This window comes from Zalophus californianus, chromosome 5, assembly GCF_009762305.2.
Source record: "Zalophus californianus isolate mZalCal1 chromosome 5, mZalCal1.pri.v2, whole genome shotgun sequence".
NCBI classification, from domain to species: Eukaryota; Metazoa; Chordata; class Mammalia; order Carnivora; family Otariidae; genus Zalophus; species Zalophus californianus.
The window spans coordinates 10903045-10919815 of record NC_045599.1 but is presented as its reverse complement, the minus strand read 5'-3'; the positions used below and the strand labels follow the sequence as shown (position 1 = coordinate 10919815).

The 16771-nt window shown below is 39.5% G+C and overlaps 2 protein-coding genes across 3 annotated transcripts in view; both read left to right on the top strand.

Moving 5' to 3' along the window:
• Positions 1–2109, top strand: part of CCDC112 (coiled-coil domain containing 112) — a 28745-nt gene extending 26636 nt beyond the window's left edge. The window contains exon 10 of the mRNA XM_027607234.2: positions 673–2109. Within this exon, the coding sequence (XP_027463035.1) occupies positions 673–715 (43 nt within the window). The 3' untranslated portion in view covers positions 716–2109. The remainder of the gene's footprint in view (positions 1–672) is intronic.
• A 1813-nt stretch (positions 2110–3922) lies between these two features.
• PGGT1B (protein geranylgeranyltransferase type I subunit beta) overlaps positions 3923–16771 on the top strand; it is a 53684-nt gene continuing 40835 nt past the window's right edge. Inside the window, exons 1-2 of one of the 2 annotated variants that reach the window (XM_027606851.2) lie at positions 3923–4062; positions 13292–13410. In XM_027606851.2, the coding sequence (XP_027462652.1) occupies positions 3923–4062; positions 13292–13410 (259 nt within the window). Of the gene's footprint in view, positions 4063–4120; positions 4437–13291; positions 13411–16771 lie in introns of those variants that run through there. The other variant, XM_027606853.2, reaches the window with a different exon arrangement.

The window sequence follows — 16771 nt, the reverse complement described above, 5'->3', positions numbered from 1 at the left end:
ATTCCTTTTTTTTTTTTTAAAGATTTTATTTATTTATTTATTTGACAGAGAGAGAGGGAGAGCACAAGCAGGGGGAGTGGCAGGCAGAGGCAGAAGGAGAAGCAGACTCTCCACAGAGCAGGGGGAGCCTGATGTGGGACTCGATCCCAGGACCCCGGGATCATGACCTGAGCTGAAGGCAGTCGCTTAACCAACTGAGCCACCCAGGCGCCCGATGTTCTATCATTCCTATACGTTGAAAACTTGAGCTATTTACACTTTGTACCTAATAACATAGAGTGGCATTTTACATGGGTTAGATTCTGACATGCATATGTCAACAATCTTGTGTGGTCAAAGTCACCCGTGAAAAGCCTTTTACTTATCTAGGAGGCATATTATCTCTCAGTGAGTCCACCGTAGAATTTAATTAGGATTTTTTAAAAATTCCCTTTGTATTGGGCGCCTGGGTGGTTCAGTTGGTTGAGCGACTGCCTTCAGCTCAGGTCGTGATCCTGGAGCTCTGGGATCGAGTCCCGCATCGGGCTCCCCGCTCAGTGGGGAGTCTGCTTCTCCCTCTGGTCTTCCTCCCTCTCATGCTGTCTCTTATTCTCTCTCTCTCAAATAAATAAGTAAAAATCTTAAAAAAAAAATTCCCTTTGCATTTATAATTGCCCTTCTTCTTCTCCCTAGGGCTATTCCAACCTGGAGACAAGGACTTGACAAAAGAATATGAGATAATGAAGTTGGTATTCAGTTGATGAGAATGTCAGCATATTCATACCAGGAGAGAGTCACTAACCATGTTCTTTAAATAGTACTAGCCCCAGTCAGATTGATAACTGTGTTGTATGTGAATCGACAGGTACTGAGTTTCATGTGGCATTATTGTAGCTCATGTTTATACTCAGAGGGTATTTAATGTGTATGTTGGTCTATTATTGATGTAAACGTTTTTTGAATAAGTGTATGTTACAAACATGATTTCATTTAAATACTAGAACATTTCAAAGATATTTTGTTTTTGTTATGGCATAGCAAAATAAGTTGGGACAATCATAGAGTAACTTTTTTTTAAACAAAAATTTTTTAACATTTATAACTTGGATGTGAATTAGCTCAAGTAACAAAATGCAAAGGTTTTCCTTTTTGGGGGGAAGTAAGTTAGTACTTTTCTAAGTTTAACAAATTGGTAGTTTGTCAGTTGTTACATTTTTGTGTAATAAATATTTTGTATTTGTTGGAAGCATGCTTTGTTTTATATAGAGAATATTTATTTTAAAAATATGCCTCACCTCATATATATATATGCTATTATTTGTATTATCGATATCTTTTTGGTTTCCTTTAGCTATTCCCAATTTCCCTTTAGCCTTTCTGGATGTCACACATTTATAAAGCCTTTGTGTCTATCACATCTTCCTAGCTGGTACAGTTTTCTTTACTGCTTCTGTTTGGCTCAAAATATTTAGTCAAAAGAGTTAACTTTAAAATTTCCAAACTTTTGTACATGAAAACACAATTTAACTTAATTTGACTCAACTTTTCATATTATAAAATCTTAGTCCCTAACTTTAATCAGTTCCCATCTTATAGGAAAGATACCATATACGTAATAAATATAGAAAACTCGTTTCTTTTAACTTTTATCTTAGAATATCTTTAATTTATAACTTGATACATCTAGGTCAAATGACTCAGAAATTTACTAATAGTAGTAACCTTTACTTATTTCACAGTTAATCACCAAAGCAGATGGCTTCCAAATTTTGTAAACCAAATTCTGATTATACAATTATTGGTGCAAAATGAAAGAAATAACATAAAACATCCTTAATCAGGAATGCCTGTTTTATTTGTAGTCCTTGTTCTCTATAACTTTTTTTTAAATGATTGGAGGCAGTTTAAGAAATAAAATATTGAATTAGACAACAGATTTTAAACACAGAATGGAACTACTACAAGATAGAAAAAAGAAAGGTTTCTTACATATGGCTTTTGAACATGTTGCTTTTTACTGCACAGAAAGGCAGCTATCCATTTCCTGCATCTAAGGGAAGCATACTGGGTAGTGTGATTTTATGGCTTTTTGTGTGGTTTTTGGTTTGTTTCTTAATAAAAGTATGGAGTTTTCTTTGACAAAACCAGTCCTTCTAACTGAATCTAAAATAAATGAGGGATTTATTATATGGATCCCCTATATAAAAGGTATAGAATAAGCAATAATTAATAGTATCTTCAGATATAGGCTCATAGAAGAGATAAACATTTCTTATACTGATTTAAAAACGATATGAGTAAGAAATTTAGAAAAAATCCCTAAAAGGAAAATGTTAATAAAGCACCCATAATTCCATTACTCCAGGGTAACCTTTTCCAAAAATATGCCTACATATTTTAAAATAGCTACAGTCATAGAGTACATTTTATTTACTATACTAAATTACATTATACATACTTTCCTATGTTTCTATAGAATTCAAACATTATTGTTTAATGGCTAAATAATATTCAATTATATAGATGTTTTATCATTCCTATACTTTTTACATGGGGGTTGGATTCTGTCATGCATATGTCAGTAATCTTGTGTGGTCAAAGTCACCCATGAAAACCTTTTTTACTTACCTGGGAGGCATATTACATTATTTCTCTGTGAATCCATCATAGAATTTGGATCAGATTGCTGCTTCCTGAGCTGAGAATCAGATGAAAATATTTGGGTTCTCTTTAGTGGCCCAGTTGAACAGGATTGTCTTTCTGAGCATATATAGACTGCATTGTTCATCCTAATAAATTAAATATGTGTGATATGACTCCACTTTGAACATGCTCAGACATTTGGTGGTGCATGTTTGTGAGAGAGTAAGATCTTAACTGTAATAACAGAATGAAAACTCTAGACGGGGCATACCTGAAAAGCAAGGAGCGCGGCCTCCCTGTTTGTAAGGGAGCCTGAAGAACAACCCTCCGCGCATACCCAGCCCTTTGGTAATGCAGCATTTGTTAAAGACATACAGGAATACCTATGAATAAGTAGTTACTAGTACCTAAAATTGGGCGCTCTGGATTACTGAATAGGTAGAAGATAACTCCAGCCCACACAGTATGTATTTTAAGTAGATTTTTCTAAGAAAGCTAACAATTAAAATCATACTCAAACTTAGCCTAGCTGACTATAGGGAACCTAGGTTTGAGCCTGATCTTTGGGTGGATTTTTTGCCCAAAGACCGCCTCGTGACGCAAATTAAGTTCCTCTTAAAAAAAAAAAAATAGCCAGAAGCATGTTGTTTCATTTTTTATATACGGGTAGTTGGTGAACGTTTGAGCTTGTTTGCTTGGAAAATTGATGCAACGTTGATGAACACACAGACTCAAGCATTAAGAATACGATCTTTTAAGACTTGAAAAAGAAAATGATGCAGTCACACATATGAATATGTAGTAAGTCTATATTGTGTGTATATAGGTATACTGTGTATATATACAATATACGTATTTTAAGTGATTGCTGGTATCCTAGAGAGGACTAGGAACGTCTCTGAACTTAGGAAGCGTCAATAATTATTTAATAAACATTTATCTCCACGGCTTGATTTGAAGGTCTAGCCTCCCTATCCATTCAGTTTAAAACTGGGGCCTTCCAGAAAGGACTGATTCTGATCCATCCATTTTCACATATACCATCGTTTAGGGCCATGATTGTCTCAAAGCGAACTAGAAGCTTTTGATCGTGCACTTCCTTTCAAATATCTAACGAGAATAAAAAGTTCTGGAGGGATTTGTGGGCTGAATTTTACAAGGCTCGAGAGGGGTCTCCAAGCCTGCGGGGCACTGCCCGTCCCCGCGCGCCAGGTCCGCGCGCCAGTGTCGCCCCTCGGGGTTCCTTCACGCCGCGCGCCAACTGCTTCCGGGTCGCGGCGGACGTCGCTTCCGCAGCAGCATGGCGGCCACGGAGGATGAGCGGCCAGCGGGGAGCGGAGAGGGAGAGCGGCTGGATTTCCTGCGAGATCGGCACGTGCGGTTCTTTCAGCGCTGCCTCCAGGTCTTGCCCGAGCGTTATTCTTCGCTCGAGACCAGCAGGTAACTGGGGGCCACGGCCAACGGGGGTGGGCACGGGGCTCCGGCCCCAGCGGAAGGGCACCGCGGAGCCGTCCGGCTGACCCGGCGCCTGCGGGGCCTGCGCCGCCGCCCGCCCGGCACCGCCGCCCGCCTGGCACTGCCGGGTCCCTCTCCTCTCGGGTGGGTCTGCAGTCACCCTCACTTCCCCGAGCTATGGCGGGAGGATTGGGGCAGCAGTAAGTCGAGGGCTTGTGGAACCTCCAGTTTCTGCCTTTATCACTTCCCAACCATTTTTCCTGTCAAGTCTGAGCTTCCTCTTTATTCCCACTACGAGGCTGTGACTCACTTGGCCTCGTTACTTCCGAGGATAGAAGGAAAAAGACAAATCATTTTAGGTAAATAGCCTCGCCTGTGCTACCCTTTCCTCCAAAACGTTATTAACTCTTAATTGAATATCTGTATGGCGTGTCACGTATAGGAGCGGCGCAGAGCCTGTAAGGTTTGAGTAGAAATTAACTTTCCAGGAATTGTAAATCTAAGGGTAGGAGAAGGTTGGCGGAAGAGGTGCAGTGTTCCGTGAAGCAGCCTGTTAAAAGTGTATTTGCTGTAGCCTTGTGAGTTGGAGTTGGCTGAGGAGTGTGATTTGGCTGCGGCTAAAAAACTGTGAATTAGTCATTCAGAGTAAAAGTCTGGGGATGAGAAAAAGAAGGAGGCGGTCCTTGCTCTGCAGTGCTGTGTTTTGAAGTGAGGCTCCAACGCCGCATGGGACTGGATAAGGAGAGAGCCGATTGGTTTTGCTCTAATCTCCGTATTTTTTGAACTCTGATTCTCTGGTGTATATTTTGAACATTGCATGGCTGGGTCAGATTTGTAAGTTTTATAGTCTAGAAATTTCGTATGAGAGGTGCTGGAGTACAGCTGAACAGGACAAGTGGTTTCTATAGAGTTCTGTGCAGCATAGGGTTAATGTGTTTTAGCATAGGGTTAATGGGGGCGTGTAGAAAGGGCAGATATATAATCCAGACTTCTTTAGAGAGGCCTTCCCAAAAGAGATCCATCCCTTCCAGTCACCACCTTAAATTATATATATATTGGTTTAATATTTTTCTTCCACGCGGGATTGTAAACTTCACGAAAGATCTTTTTCTAGTTTACCTCTAGAGCTGTCCTGTCCGATGTAGTAGTTGCTAGCCACATTTGGTTTAAATTTGGATTAATTAAATCACATGAAAAATTCAGTTCTTCTGTTTGCAGTCGCCACTGCGTTTCAAGTGGCCAGTCACCACATTGGCCAATAGCTTTTGTTGCTATTTCACCATTTCCATCATCCCAGAAAGTCTATTGGGCGGTACTGCACTAGGACCTTGAATAGTATCTGGCATATAAGAGGCAGGAAGTAAATATTTGTTAAATAATGTGAGCAGAGCCCTGAATAATGAACACATTCTTGCTCAAGGAAGAGTGAAGCATTATTCCTTTCTCTGTCCATAGGTGTTGATCAGCAGAGCACATCCCTAGACCTAAATTAAGGTTTTCCAAAACATACCCCACTGAGTAGAACAATATGCTCTGAAACAAAGGATGTTAATAGATCACACATTTTATGGGGATTAATTTTATGTGAATTTGAAGCGTTTAGATAAAAAATCTTCCATCTTGTGCTTGTTAAACAGTTGAACTTTGCTCGTAGCTGTCATTTTAGGTCTGTGGTTGTATTTTCAAAGTGCCAGTGTTTGCTCTATTTAAAATTCCAGCATGGACAAAACCATGTATACTAATGCATGTTGGTAAACTGTGTAATGGTGCTCATAGCATAAGTAAAACTGCAAAAATTGTCTGATTGAACAACGGATTTCATAACTTCAGTATAATCTTCGAATCTACACCAGGCATTATATAGTAGATGATAATGTATGATGTCATGGTGTATTAGTTAAGAAATATTAGTTATGTCCTTTTTGTGCCTAATGTTTATCACTTGAGTAGAATATTTTTTATTTCCTGTTTTCTTATGGCACACTTAATAACCGCATTTAAACTAATGCGCACATAGCAGTTTTTGTAGTGATTTTTTCAAGTTTTTCAGTTTTTCTCTTTCCTGAGTCAGTCTTTGCTTTCCTTAGTTTAGCGTTAAGTCCTTTTGTGGTGTATGTGATTTATAATTGTATGCTTATGAAGGAGCAGCGAGCTTTTAAGCAAAGGCGACTGATCGCAAAATTTCTACTGATACCAGAGTTTTCAGATAAAACGATGTGTTTGCTAAGTCACAGTTCTTAACCTGGTATTGCTTTTTAATTCCATAGACAATTGTTGAGTGCCTACTGTTTGGGTACAGGGATGCAGTGCAAAACCGGTGATTTTTGGTGTGCCTTTCTTCTTACTGATCGATGTGACAAAGGAGACTCTCAGGAAGGCTGATAACGGACTAGACATTTAGATACTTATTTTTTGACCCACCATTTTGGCAAAATTACTTTCATTTCCCTTTTGCTTTTAGTTTGACAAATAGGACTGAATAATTTTTATTTTTCTAATAACAATGGCTTTATGAAAATAAAGTGTGTTGTTTTGCCTGTGGCTTTTTTTCATATTAACTTCTGAAAGGTGGTAGTTATTAGTTACCTCATGTGAATATTAAACCTTGGGTTGTGAGCTTTGTGCATTAACAGGCTTCTTTTTTGTGAGTGGTTTAGAGAGTTTTTTGGTCATAAGTTGTTATTGCCATTTGTATTTGGGTAATGGGAGTTAAAATAGGTTTTTTTAATCGGAGAACAAATGACCATTTTCTATGTATGTTATTTTTACAGATCCACCTGCTCTCAAAGAAGGGTTTAGATGTTTGGTTTTTATTTTACAGGACATCACAATCTACCTAGTCTTACCTAGTCCTTCCATATTCCCCTGTGTAGCCTGTGTTGTAACTGCTCAGCTGACTACCATCTAGCAACTACTCTGCTCTTTCATTCCCTCCCTTACCTGAAATATATTGCAGTCCAGCAGTGTGTTTCTCAAAGCGTGATGGCGACGACGGGAGGCTCTAAATCAGTGACATCCTCACATGCTTATAAGATGCAAGTATCTGGGGCGCCTGGGTGGCTGAGTCTGTTAAACGTCTGCCTTTGACTCAGGTCATGATCCCAGGGTCCTGGGATCAAGCCCAGTGTCAGACTCCTTGCCCAGCAGGGAGCCTGCTTCTCCCTCTCCTCTCTGCTTGTACTCTCTCACTGTCCTTCTCTCTCTCTCTCTCTCTCTCATATAAATAAATAAAATCTTAAAAAAAAAAAGAATGCAAGTACCTGGGCCCCTCCCCGGTTCTGCATCAGACTCTTTGTGGGCCTGCCAGTGTGCATTGTGACAAGCATCCCATATAGTACTCATGCACCCTAACATTTGAGACTGTTTGCCTGATAGGAGAAACAGATGTACAAACAGATTCTTAAAACAGTGCCTTCCAACTCTAATGTGCATATAAATTACCTGGGGATCATCTTAAAATGCAGATTCTGATTGCATAGGTCTGGGAGGGGTCTAAGGCCCTGCAGGTCTAACAGGTTCCCAGGTGATGCTGATGTTGCTGATCCCCTGACCACACTTGAATTTGTTTGCACAATGATTGTGGATTCACAGGATATTATGGAAGCACCTTAGCTCAACCTGAAGAGAGACATGTCTCAGAGATGGCTTCTTGGAAGAAGTAACCCTGGAGCTAAATACTAAAGAATGTGTTTAGTTTGGGGGCATGGGGGATGGATTATAGGCAAATGGAAAAGACAATAAAGGTAGATAAGTGAATGTTGAGCAGAGAAACTGCAATCATTTGTCTAATAGTGGTTCGAAATGTAAGGCAGGTGGTGGTAGGAATTTAGTCTGGCGGGCAGACATGGGCCAGATTACAGAAGGCTTTGTGTGCCAGGTCAGGAAACTTGAATTTGATATCACGTAAGTGATGGAAAGTTGCCAAGCAGTGGATCTTCCTGGTTAGATATGCATTTCAGAGTGATCGTTGAATTTGAGATTGGTTGTTGTAGTAGTAAGTGGGACCAGACCAGAACCAGGAAGACCAGTTAGGGAGCCAGATGCTGGGGCAGAATGGATAGGATGAAGGGGTAATAGGAAAAAGGCGGAGTTCCAGGATTCTAGGATTGGAACTGCCATCTGGTCTAGAGAACGAAGGGCAAAGGAGTAGGTTTAGAAAGGAAGATGATTCCTTTCCTTCCTCCCTTCCTTCCTCCCTTCCTTCCTCCCTTCCTTCCTCCCTCCCTCCCTTCCTCCCTCCCTCCCTCCCTCCCTTCCCTCCCTCCCCTCCCTCCCTACAGCGAGAGCACTAGTGGCCTGGGGAGGAAAGGTGGAGGGGAGAAGGGAGAGAGAGAATCTTAAGCAAGCTCCACGCCCAGCACCAGGCGAGTCAGGGCTGGATCTCACGACCCTGACGCTTAACCAACTGAGCCACCCAGGTGCCCTGAAGAAGATTTCTCTAATAGTACTTATTATATACTACTTATCTTTCCCCATAATTTAACCTGCTTAAGATTAGGAGGCTTGTTTTATTCTTTTTCGTCATGACATCTAGTCTGTAGTAGATGTTTAGTAAACATTTCTTATTGAAAAATTATTTTGCATGTAAAGTAATTCCAAAGATGTGTGACTGTCCTTAAAAATACTTACCATCAAGCCAGCTGCTGAAAAATATTAAAGATAAGAGTAAGGCTTGGGGCGCCTGGGTGGCTCAGTGGGTTAGGCGACTGCCTTCAGCTCAGGTCATGATCCTGGAATCCCAGGATCGAGACCCACATCGGGCTCCCTGCTCAGCAGGGAGTCTGCTTCTCCCTCTGACCCTCCTCCCTCTCGTGCTCTCTATCTCTCATTCTCTCTTTCTCAAATAAATAAAATCTTTAAAAAAAAAAAAAGAGTAAGGCTTAAAATTCTAGCATTCCTGCAGTGTTTCAGTCATTCATTCCGGAATGTTTTTGGGGCCTCTGTGTGCTGTGTATTTTAACTTCATGATTAATTTCCATCTGTCCTCTAAGGCTCTCTCATCATTTCCACTGTTATCAATTTTATTGATCAACTGTGTTCCTATTTCTAAATATTTCCTGTTTCTAAATGCCTGTTCATAATTCTAGAACTTTTTGCAGTATGATTTAGTTATCGCCCCACCTGAGATCTAGGCAGGAATGCAGTCACCTGTTAAAGACACTTGGAGATGCTGGTAAAGAGACTGTACTGGCAGAAAGGGGCAGAGCAGGTGATCCAAAGTTTGGGAATCTAGTCAGTGCCCATATATCAGTGTTTCCAGTATACTCGCAAATGGTCACTTACCTGCTCTAGCCTAACGGTACACTACTCCTTTATTAGCACAGGAAAGTTATTACTATTGCTCAATTCTTTTTTCCACTGCCCAGACTGGTTTTCCTTTTATTTTTTTACCCCTATGTAATCCTTGGGGGTTTTTTGGGGGGTGCTGTTTTTTAAGCCTGAAAATGTTGTTCTTAAGCCTGAAAAATTGGAGATCTTCTGGAGACATTATTTAGTTGATGCCTCCCATCTGTGAATTGATCCAATGGGGCAGCAACTTGATTTAGAGGAGACAAGCTTTACTACTTCATCCATGTAAGATGCACTTTCATATGTGTTGTTCAGAGTGGAAGAAGGGGCAGGAAGATGTGCCTGGCTTACTTTGCTTTTTCAGGTTATAGTTTCAGAGTTCAATTCTAGGGAAGAGAAGAAAGGAAAAGAACAAACAAATGCTCTCCAAAGTAACAAAGTCGAAATACCTACACCAGCCTGATTTTAGGCACGTGTCTTCGCATGACTTCCCCTCTAGACACCTGCCCCCAGGTGGGTTGCCAGCAGTCCATACCCCAAGTAGCCCTCACTGGGGCACCATAAAACCCTCCATTATTTCCTTCAGAGACCCACAGCCCAAAATTGCTTTTTTTTTTTTTAATGACTTATTTCTCTCCCTCTCAGAGTTTTAGGACTGCTTAAGAACTCTGGTGTGCTAAGAAAGGAGTATTTTCCCAGCCTATCTTAGAGGGGAGGCCAGACATTTGCTCCAAATTGACTTCTTGGTTCTGTCTGCTAGCCGCTGCTGGGCGCCTCACTTCATAAGCATAAGCTTTTCACTAGAGCTGTGTTAATCCTATAAACCTTGGTCTCACCTGCTAGGAGTTGAAAATACCGGACTCTCATAAGCCTTTAATAATTAAGTAGGCAAGATTTTAAAGTAGTTTACCAGCAACTGACTTGATTTTTGGTATTTGCACCCATATTCAGGAGCAAATAAAATGAAAAACAGATCATTCATATAACACTTATATGTAGGTAACAGTATGACTTTGGAGCAGGGTTACTTAACCTTAGCACTGTTGACATTTTGTTGAATGGCGCAGTCCTATTCTTTGTAGGTGGACATTTAGCGGCGTCCTTGGCATTTACCAGCTAGCTGCCATTGGCACCCTCCTCTGTGACAACCAAAAATGTCTTTAGAATGTCCCCTGGGGCATCACTGCTCTAAAGCGGTGCCCTTTTTTTTTCTCCAGATTTTATTTATTTCACAGAGATAGAGCCAGAGAGCACAAGCAGAGGGAGTGACAGAGGGAGAGGGAGAAGCAGGTTCTGTACTGAGCAGGGATCCCGATGTGGGACGTGATCCCCTGGGATCATGACCTGAGGCTAAGGCAGATGCTTAACCATCTGAGCCAACCAGGCGCCCCCCCCCTTTTTTTTAAACAGGCTCCATGCCCAGCATGGAGCCCAACACAGGGCTTGAACTCACGACCCTGAGATCAAGACCTGAGCTGAGATCAAGAGTCATACGCATAAATGACTGAGCCACCCAGGCTCCCCTAGAGCAGTGCTTCTAAAGCCTGGCTGCACATGACCCTCACCTGGGAAGCTTCCCACACGCCTCCCCCCCCCCCCATACCAGTTACGCAGACCCCACCTTCCACCTAGAATTTCCATTTCATTATCATAGAGTAAGGCCTGGGCCTCTCTGTTTTATTGGTGGTGTTTTAATGTTTTTAAGCTGATTCTAACAATGCAGCCAAGTTTGAGAAACATCCCTGTGGAGAACACCACCCTGCAACTCAGCGTTCCTAAGTAGTTTTCATTGGTTATCTAGTGTTGAAATCTCAAGCAAATTACTTGAGTTCTTTGGACTTCATGGTCCTGAGCTAAAAAAAATTTGAGAGTACTTAACTTAGAAAAGAGTACCGGCTTTTTCTAATCATGTTTTTTTTTTTATTGACAGGAAGATCTTTGATTTATCCAGCCTCTGTAGGTTGTCTTATCGACAACCTCATGTTGTCCTCCACTTTGTCTTTGTCTTCCTTTTGGTTTTTTCTATAATGCTTTAATAAACTAAATTACTAGATAATTTTAATTAATTATATCTGACTATAACGATTTATAGCAAAACCGAAAACCCTAGTGAGAGCTCTCCGGGGGGTTAGATGAAATATTGCAGGCCTTTTATCTGTTGGTGACTTCAATAAATATTTTGAGTATGTATCACCACAAGGCAGACTTATCTCCTGAGACATAATTGTCATGAAAAGCAGTGATTCCCAAACATGACTGCTGTTAGATAGAAGTGCTTCCCATTTCTAAAGTATCATTTTGTTTTGGGAAAGAGCAGGGTTGTCAGAGGGGGAAGAAGGTTGCCAACCAGTGACCTGAGAAAAGGCCTGTAGTGTAACAGCGTGTATAGATCCTGAGGTGGTCATTGACTCCTGTCAAATCAGGGAGATGACCAGTATTGATAGCTTCTGTTTGTTGAGTGCTTGCTTGTGGGCAGGGAGGGCAGTAATGTGAGGTGTAATAATTTATAGTTAAGGAAGCGGACTTAGAAAAGATTTAGAAAAGGGCCTCCCCAGGTTATAGATGGCTGTAAATCAGCCAGCCTAGGATTTGAACCTAGCTCATTTGACGGGAAAGTCTGAACTCTGAACTGTAGCCTCCCACATAAAGGGGTTCCACTGCTCTTAATTTAGTCCTGATCGTGCTCAGATAAATCACCTCCCTAATTCTGGTGGATCTCAGTGGTTTGTTAGAATTAAACTGAGATAGTATATAAGAAATTTTCTAGCTCAGTGTCTAGTACATAGTAATAGTCTCTCAGTAACGTAAGTTTCCCAAAATATGTTTTTCTTAAGTGTACCAGTATCGCATTATTTTTAGTTTTTGCCTTAAGCTTTGGTTAGAATTACTCTCTGATTTCTCCTGCTGTTATCTAATGTATGCCAGTCTTTTTCAACCAGGAATCAAGGAGAATTATACCCTTAAAAAAGAAAAAAGTGACTTTTCTCATTTTTCCTTAAGTTGGTAGTATTTTTCTAGATGCATGGGAAAGAAGTTAATTTATTACACACAGTGGATGCTTTAGGGCGTTAAGATTTATTTCTCTTTTGGAATCTTAGTTGAAAAGGTTATAGAATGTGTCCAGTGGCTTTGCTGTCAGATTTTAGACCAGATGATTTAAAGTATTAATTTGCTATATTAGTTATAGGGATTGTTAGAGTACAGAAATGAGATAACCATGCTCAGACAGCAGTATGGAATGCATCTCAGCCTGAAAAATAACAAATTCTTTATGTAAAAAGTAATCACTAAAGTACTAGTTTTTATATAAAAACAAAGTTTACATTTCTCATTTAGCATACAGTCTTGGAGGGGAGTGTGTTGCCTTACAGTTTTTCATTCCATCGAAGAATCCTCTCTGGGAAAATGGAGTTGAAATGCATATGTATTTTTTAAAGTATTATTTCCCAAAATTCATTTTAAGTTTTTTCCAGTCACATTATTTGTAAACAAATTTGAATACATAGATGGACTTATTCTAACATTCCTTAAGAATTACACACAAACTGTAAGTATAGTTGCTCTTGGCAAATAAGTGGAAATAGGGATTTTATATATTTTCAGCCTTTTGAATTTACTTGTACTAATTAGGTGCAGGAAATTCTTTTTTAAATCTGCTTTAGCCTTCAGGTTGCTTTAGTGAATCCACGCATGTATCAGATGAGTAGGACTGGTTTTTTAACCCCTAAATGTTCCTTTTACAAATGAAACAAAGGTTTGCTTGATATTAAACTCTAAGTATACATAGGGCTTTTTGGCTTTTGTAAAATGAGATTACTGTTTGAATTAAGTTTAAAATTAGAAAGACATTATTATGTTTTGAACCAGAAAGACTTCAGTGTTTTGACAGTTGAGATGGAATTTTACTTTTTTTTTTTTCTTTTAGGCTGACAATTGCATTTTTTGCGCTCTCCGGGCTGGATATGTTGGATTCCTTAGATGTGGTGAACAAAGATGATATAATAGAGTGGATTTACTCCCTGCAGGTCCTTCCCACAGAAGACAGTGAGTGAGTTTTTAGCATTTTATTTTTAGTGTGGCTAGTTAGTTGTACTTGGCATAACATGTGTCAGACTAGCAAATCTCAGTATTAATTCATAAACTATTAGCATATTTTATTCATCCGTGTTTTCCTTGCAATGCTGCACTCCCATCCCTTTCAAATACGACCCTTGAAAAGTCTAATCATAGGGGTACCTGGCTGGCTCAGTCAGTGGAGCGTGGAACTCTTGATCTCAGGGTCGTGAGTTCGAGCCCCACGTTGAGCGTAGAGATTACTTAAAAAAATAAATAAATAAAATAAAAAATTAAAAAGTCTAATCGTTAATCTCTTGAGAGAACCACTATGCAGTTGCCTGGAATTCGAGATTTGCAGTTGAAGCCACATGTTATGTTCTGCACTTCCGTGTGGATGACTACTTGTCAGTTATTTGTACTTGGTATTTTTGTTGGATTAGTTTTGTAGCATTTGCTGTATTTTTCATTCTCAGCCATTCTTTTTGCCTTTTCTGTGAACTCTTTGCCATCAGAAAGTTTCATTTCAGTCTCCTGTTGGTTTTCCTTTTCGGATTTCATTAGCGTTTCTCTGATGGTTTCTTAGAACTCTTACTAGCACTGCAGTCCTTTTCATGCTTATAAACTTTATAAATTTTGGTCAGTTAAGTTATTTTTCTTTTTTTTGTAATTAGTTTTCAAAATTTATACGTTACCTGATCAACTAAATGCACACAAGCTTTATACACCTTATTGTTCACTCTGTTCAGTGTAACATACCTAACATTGATTTAACTTGTAGGTGTTAGAAATTCTAACCTTGAAAAGAGAAGCAGATAAACTCCTAGGAAATGACACAGTTTTTATTATGGTTACCTGGCTTCTAAGAGCCAATATTTATAAATTGACCGTGTGTTTTGTTGGTTGGAATAAACATTTATAAATGTCTCACTTAGATGAACTTTAGGGAAATAATAAGCTAAAGCTTTGTTTAGAAAGAAAGAGGTTTGATCTATTAGCAGATGTTCTTGGACATAATTTTGTCTTTTTACTTTATTGTTCTTGGATTTCATAGTGTTTCTGTTTATATAATTTTTAAAATCTGCCTGTTGATGAATTCTTGTTTAAAAATGATTAAGCATTTTGGGGCGCCTGGGTGGCTCAGTCGTTAAGTGTCTGCCTTCGGCTCAGGTCATAATCCCAGGGTCCTGGGATCGAGCCCCACATTGGGCTCCCTGCTCCGCGGGAGGCCTGCTTCTCTCTCTCCCACTCCCCCTGCTTGTGTTCCCTCTCTCGCTGTGTCTCTGTCAAATAAATAAAATCTTTAAAAAAAATGATTAAGCATTTTGAACTAGGTCTGTTATACATAAATATCTACTCACTTTTCACCAGCTGCATAAAGCAGCATACGTGATATTATGGTCAATAGTTAGAGATTATAGCATGTTGGTGAGTAGGATTTATTGAATGCCCTAGTAAACCTGTGGAGAAGGGATGTGATAATTACAAGATATGCTGCTTATTCCCTTGGAGCTTGTGGCTGAGGTGATGTCACAGTTCTAGACACCCACAGAGTCAAAGTAATTTGTTTCCCCTTTTTACTAGATTTTTTTTTTTTTTACTAATTTAAGTGAGTCTGGGATTTTTTTCTTAAACTTTAAAAGTTATATTAGATATAGTAATTATAGATTCTAATTTTTGATTATTAAAAATACATATCCTGATTAAATTATACACTGTAGTTTCTTAAAGGGATGTACCTCACATAGTACGCATAGGAAATTATACAGTGTTAGTCATAGGAAAGCTATTCTGTATGTTTTTTGCTAAAATATATTTTATATTATTTTTAGAAAGAATTTACTGATACTCATTTCCCTGAAATAAAATAGCCATCACTACTCTAGAAAAATATGGATCATAACATTTGAGTGAGAGAACTCATAGGTTTTAGTTATCAGTAATTTGTCATGTATTCACTATGCTTTCTACTTCCTGTCTTCATATTTCTCCCCACTCTTGAGGATTCTTTGCTGGCCTCTGTGATTGAGCTGTGCTAATGTCTTCTCTTAAAATATGTTTATTTTCTTCTACCATTTTATTGTAAGATTTTCACAACCGCTTGATATCCATTAATACATGTATTCTTTTTTAAAATGCAACTTACAGAATGGTTAAAATAACTGGTTAATTCTTCTCCCATTGGAAAAGCAGTGCCACAAAATAATAGGCTCCTGTTTTTACGCTCTTAAATGTGGACTTTATACATGTCATTTTGTTATCCCTTGGGTGTGTGACTAAACAAGTCCGTGAACTTTTTTTGTGCAGTTAGTTTAATTAAAACCCATATTCTTGGGGCATTTGGGTGGCTCAGTCAGTTGGGCATCCAGCTCTTGGTTTTGGCTGAGGTCATGATCGCATTAAGCATGCGATCAGCTCTGCGCTGCATGGGGATATCTGCTGGAGATTCTCTCCCTCTGCCCCTCCCCCCTCCCATTCACACGCGCTTGCGCGCGTGTTCTCTCACTCTCAAATAATCTTTTTTATTTTAATTTTTTTTTAAGATTTTTTATCTATTTGACAGAGAGGCAGCGAGAGTGGGAACACAAGCAGGGGGAGTGGGAGAGGGAGAAGCAGGCTCCCCGCTGAGCAAGGAGCCCAATGTGGGGCTCAATCCCAGGACCCTGGGATCATGACCTGAGCCGAAGGCAGACGCTTAATGACTGAGCCACCCAGGTGCCCCTAAATAATCTTTTTTAAAAACCCATATTCTCTCTAAAGACTGCTTTGTTGTGAGAGATTTGCTATTATCTGAACTTTCATATTATAATAATTGCATTTGCTACATACTCACTAGAATGGCTAAAATGGAAAAGGTAGAAAATAAGTTGTTGGTGAGAATGTAGCACAACTGGAACTCTCATGGGGAGCTGAAGGAAAACTGTCCAAGAGTCAGAAAACTGGCAGTACTTACTAAAGCTGAACATCCGTGCAGTCCATGACCTAGCACTTCTGCTTCCTAGTTCATACCCAACAGAAGTGAAAATGTATTCACCAGAAGATACGTACTAGAATGTTCATAGCAGTGTTTTTCATAAGAGTCCAGAAGTAGGAACCATAAAAACTACCCATCATTGGTGGTAATGGATGAATGATGTATTAAAATATTCACACAATGGAATACTATGTGGTGGAAAATGAGAAAGAACAGTCTAACTATAAACAAAAATTTTGATGAATGTCACAAACATGTTTTGAGAGAAAGAAGTACCTAGTGTATTATTCTCTTTATACAAAGTATAAAAATAGACCAAACCAATGGGAGCTTTTGGGGAGTGAAGGAAGTATGAAGAAAAGAAGGTAGGAGCGAAGT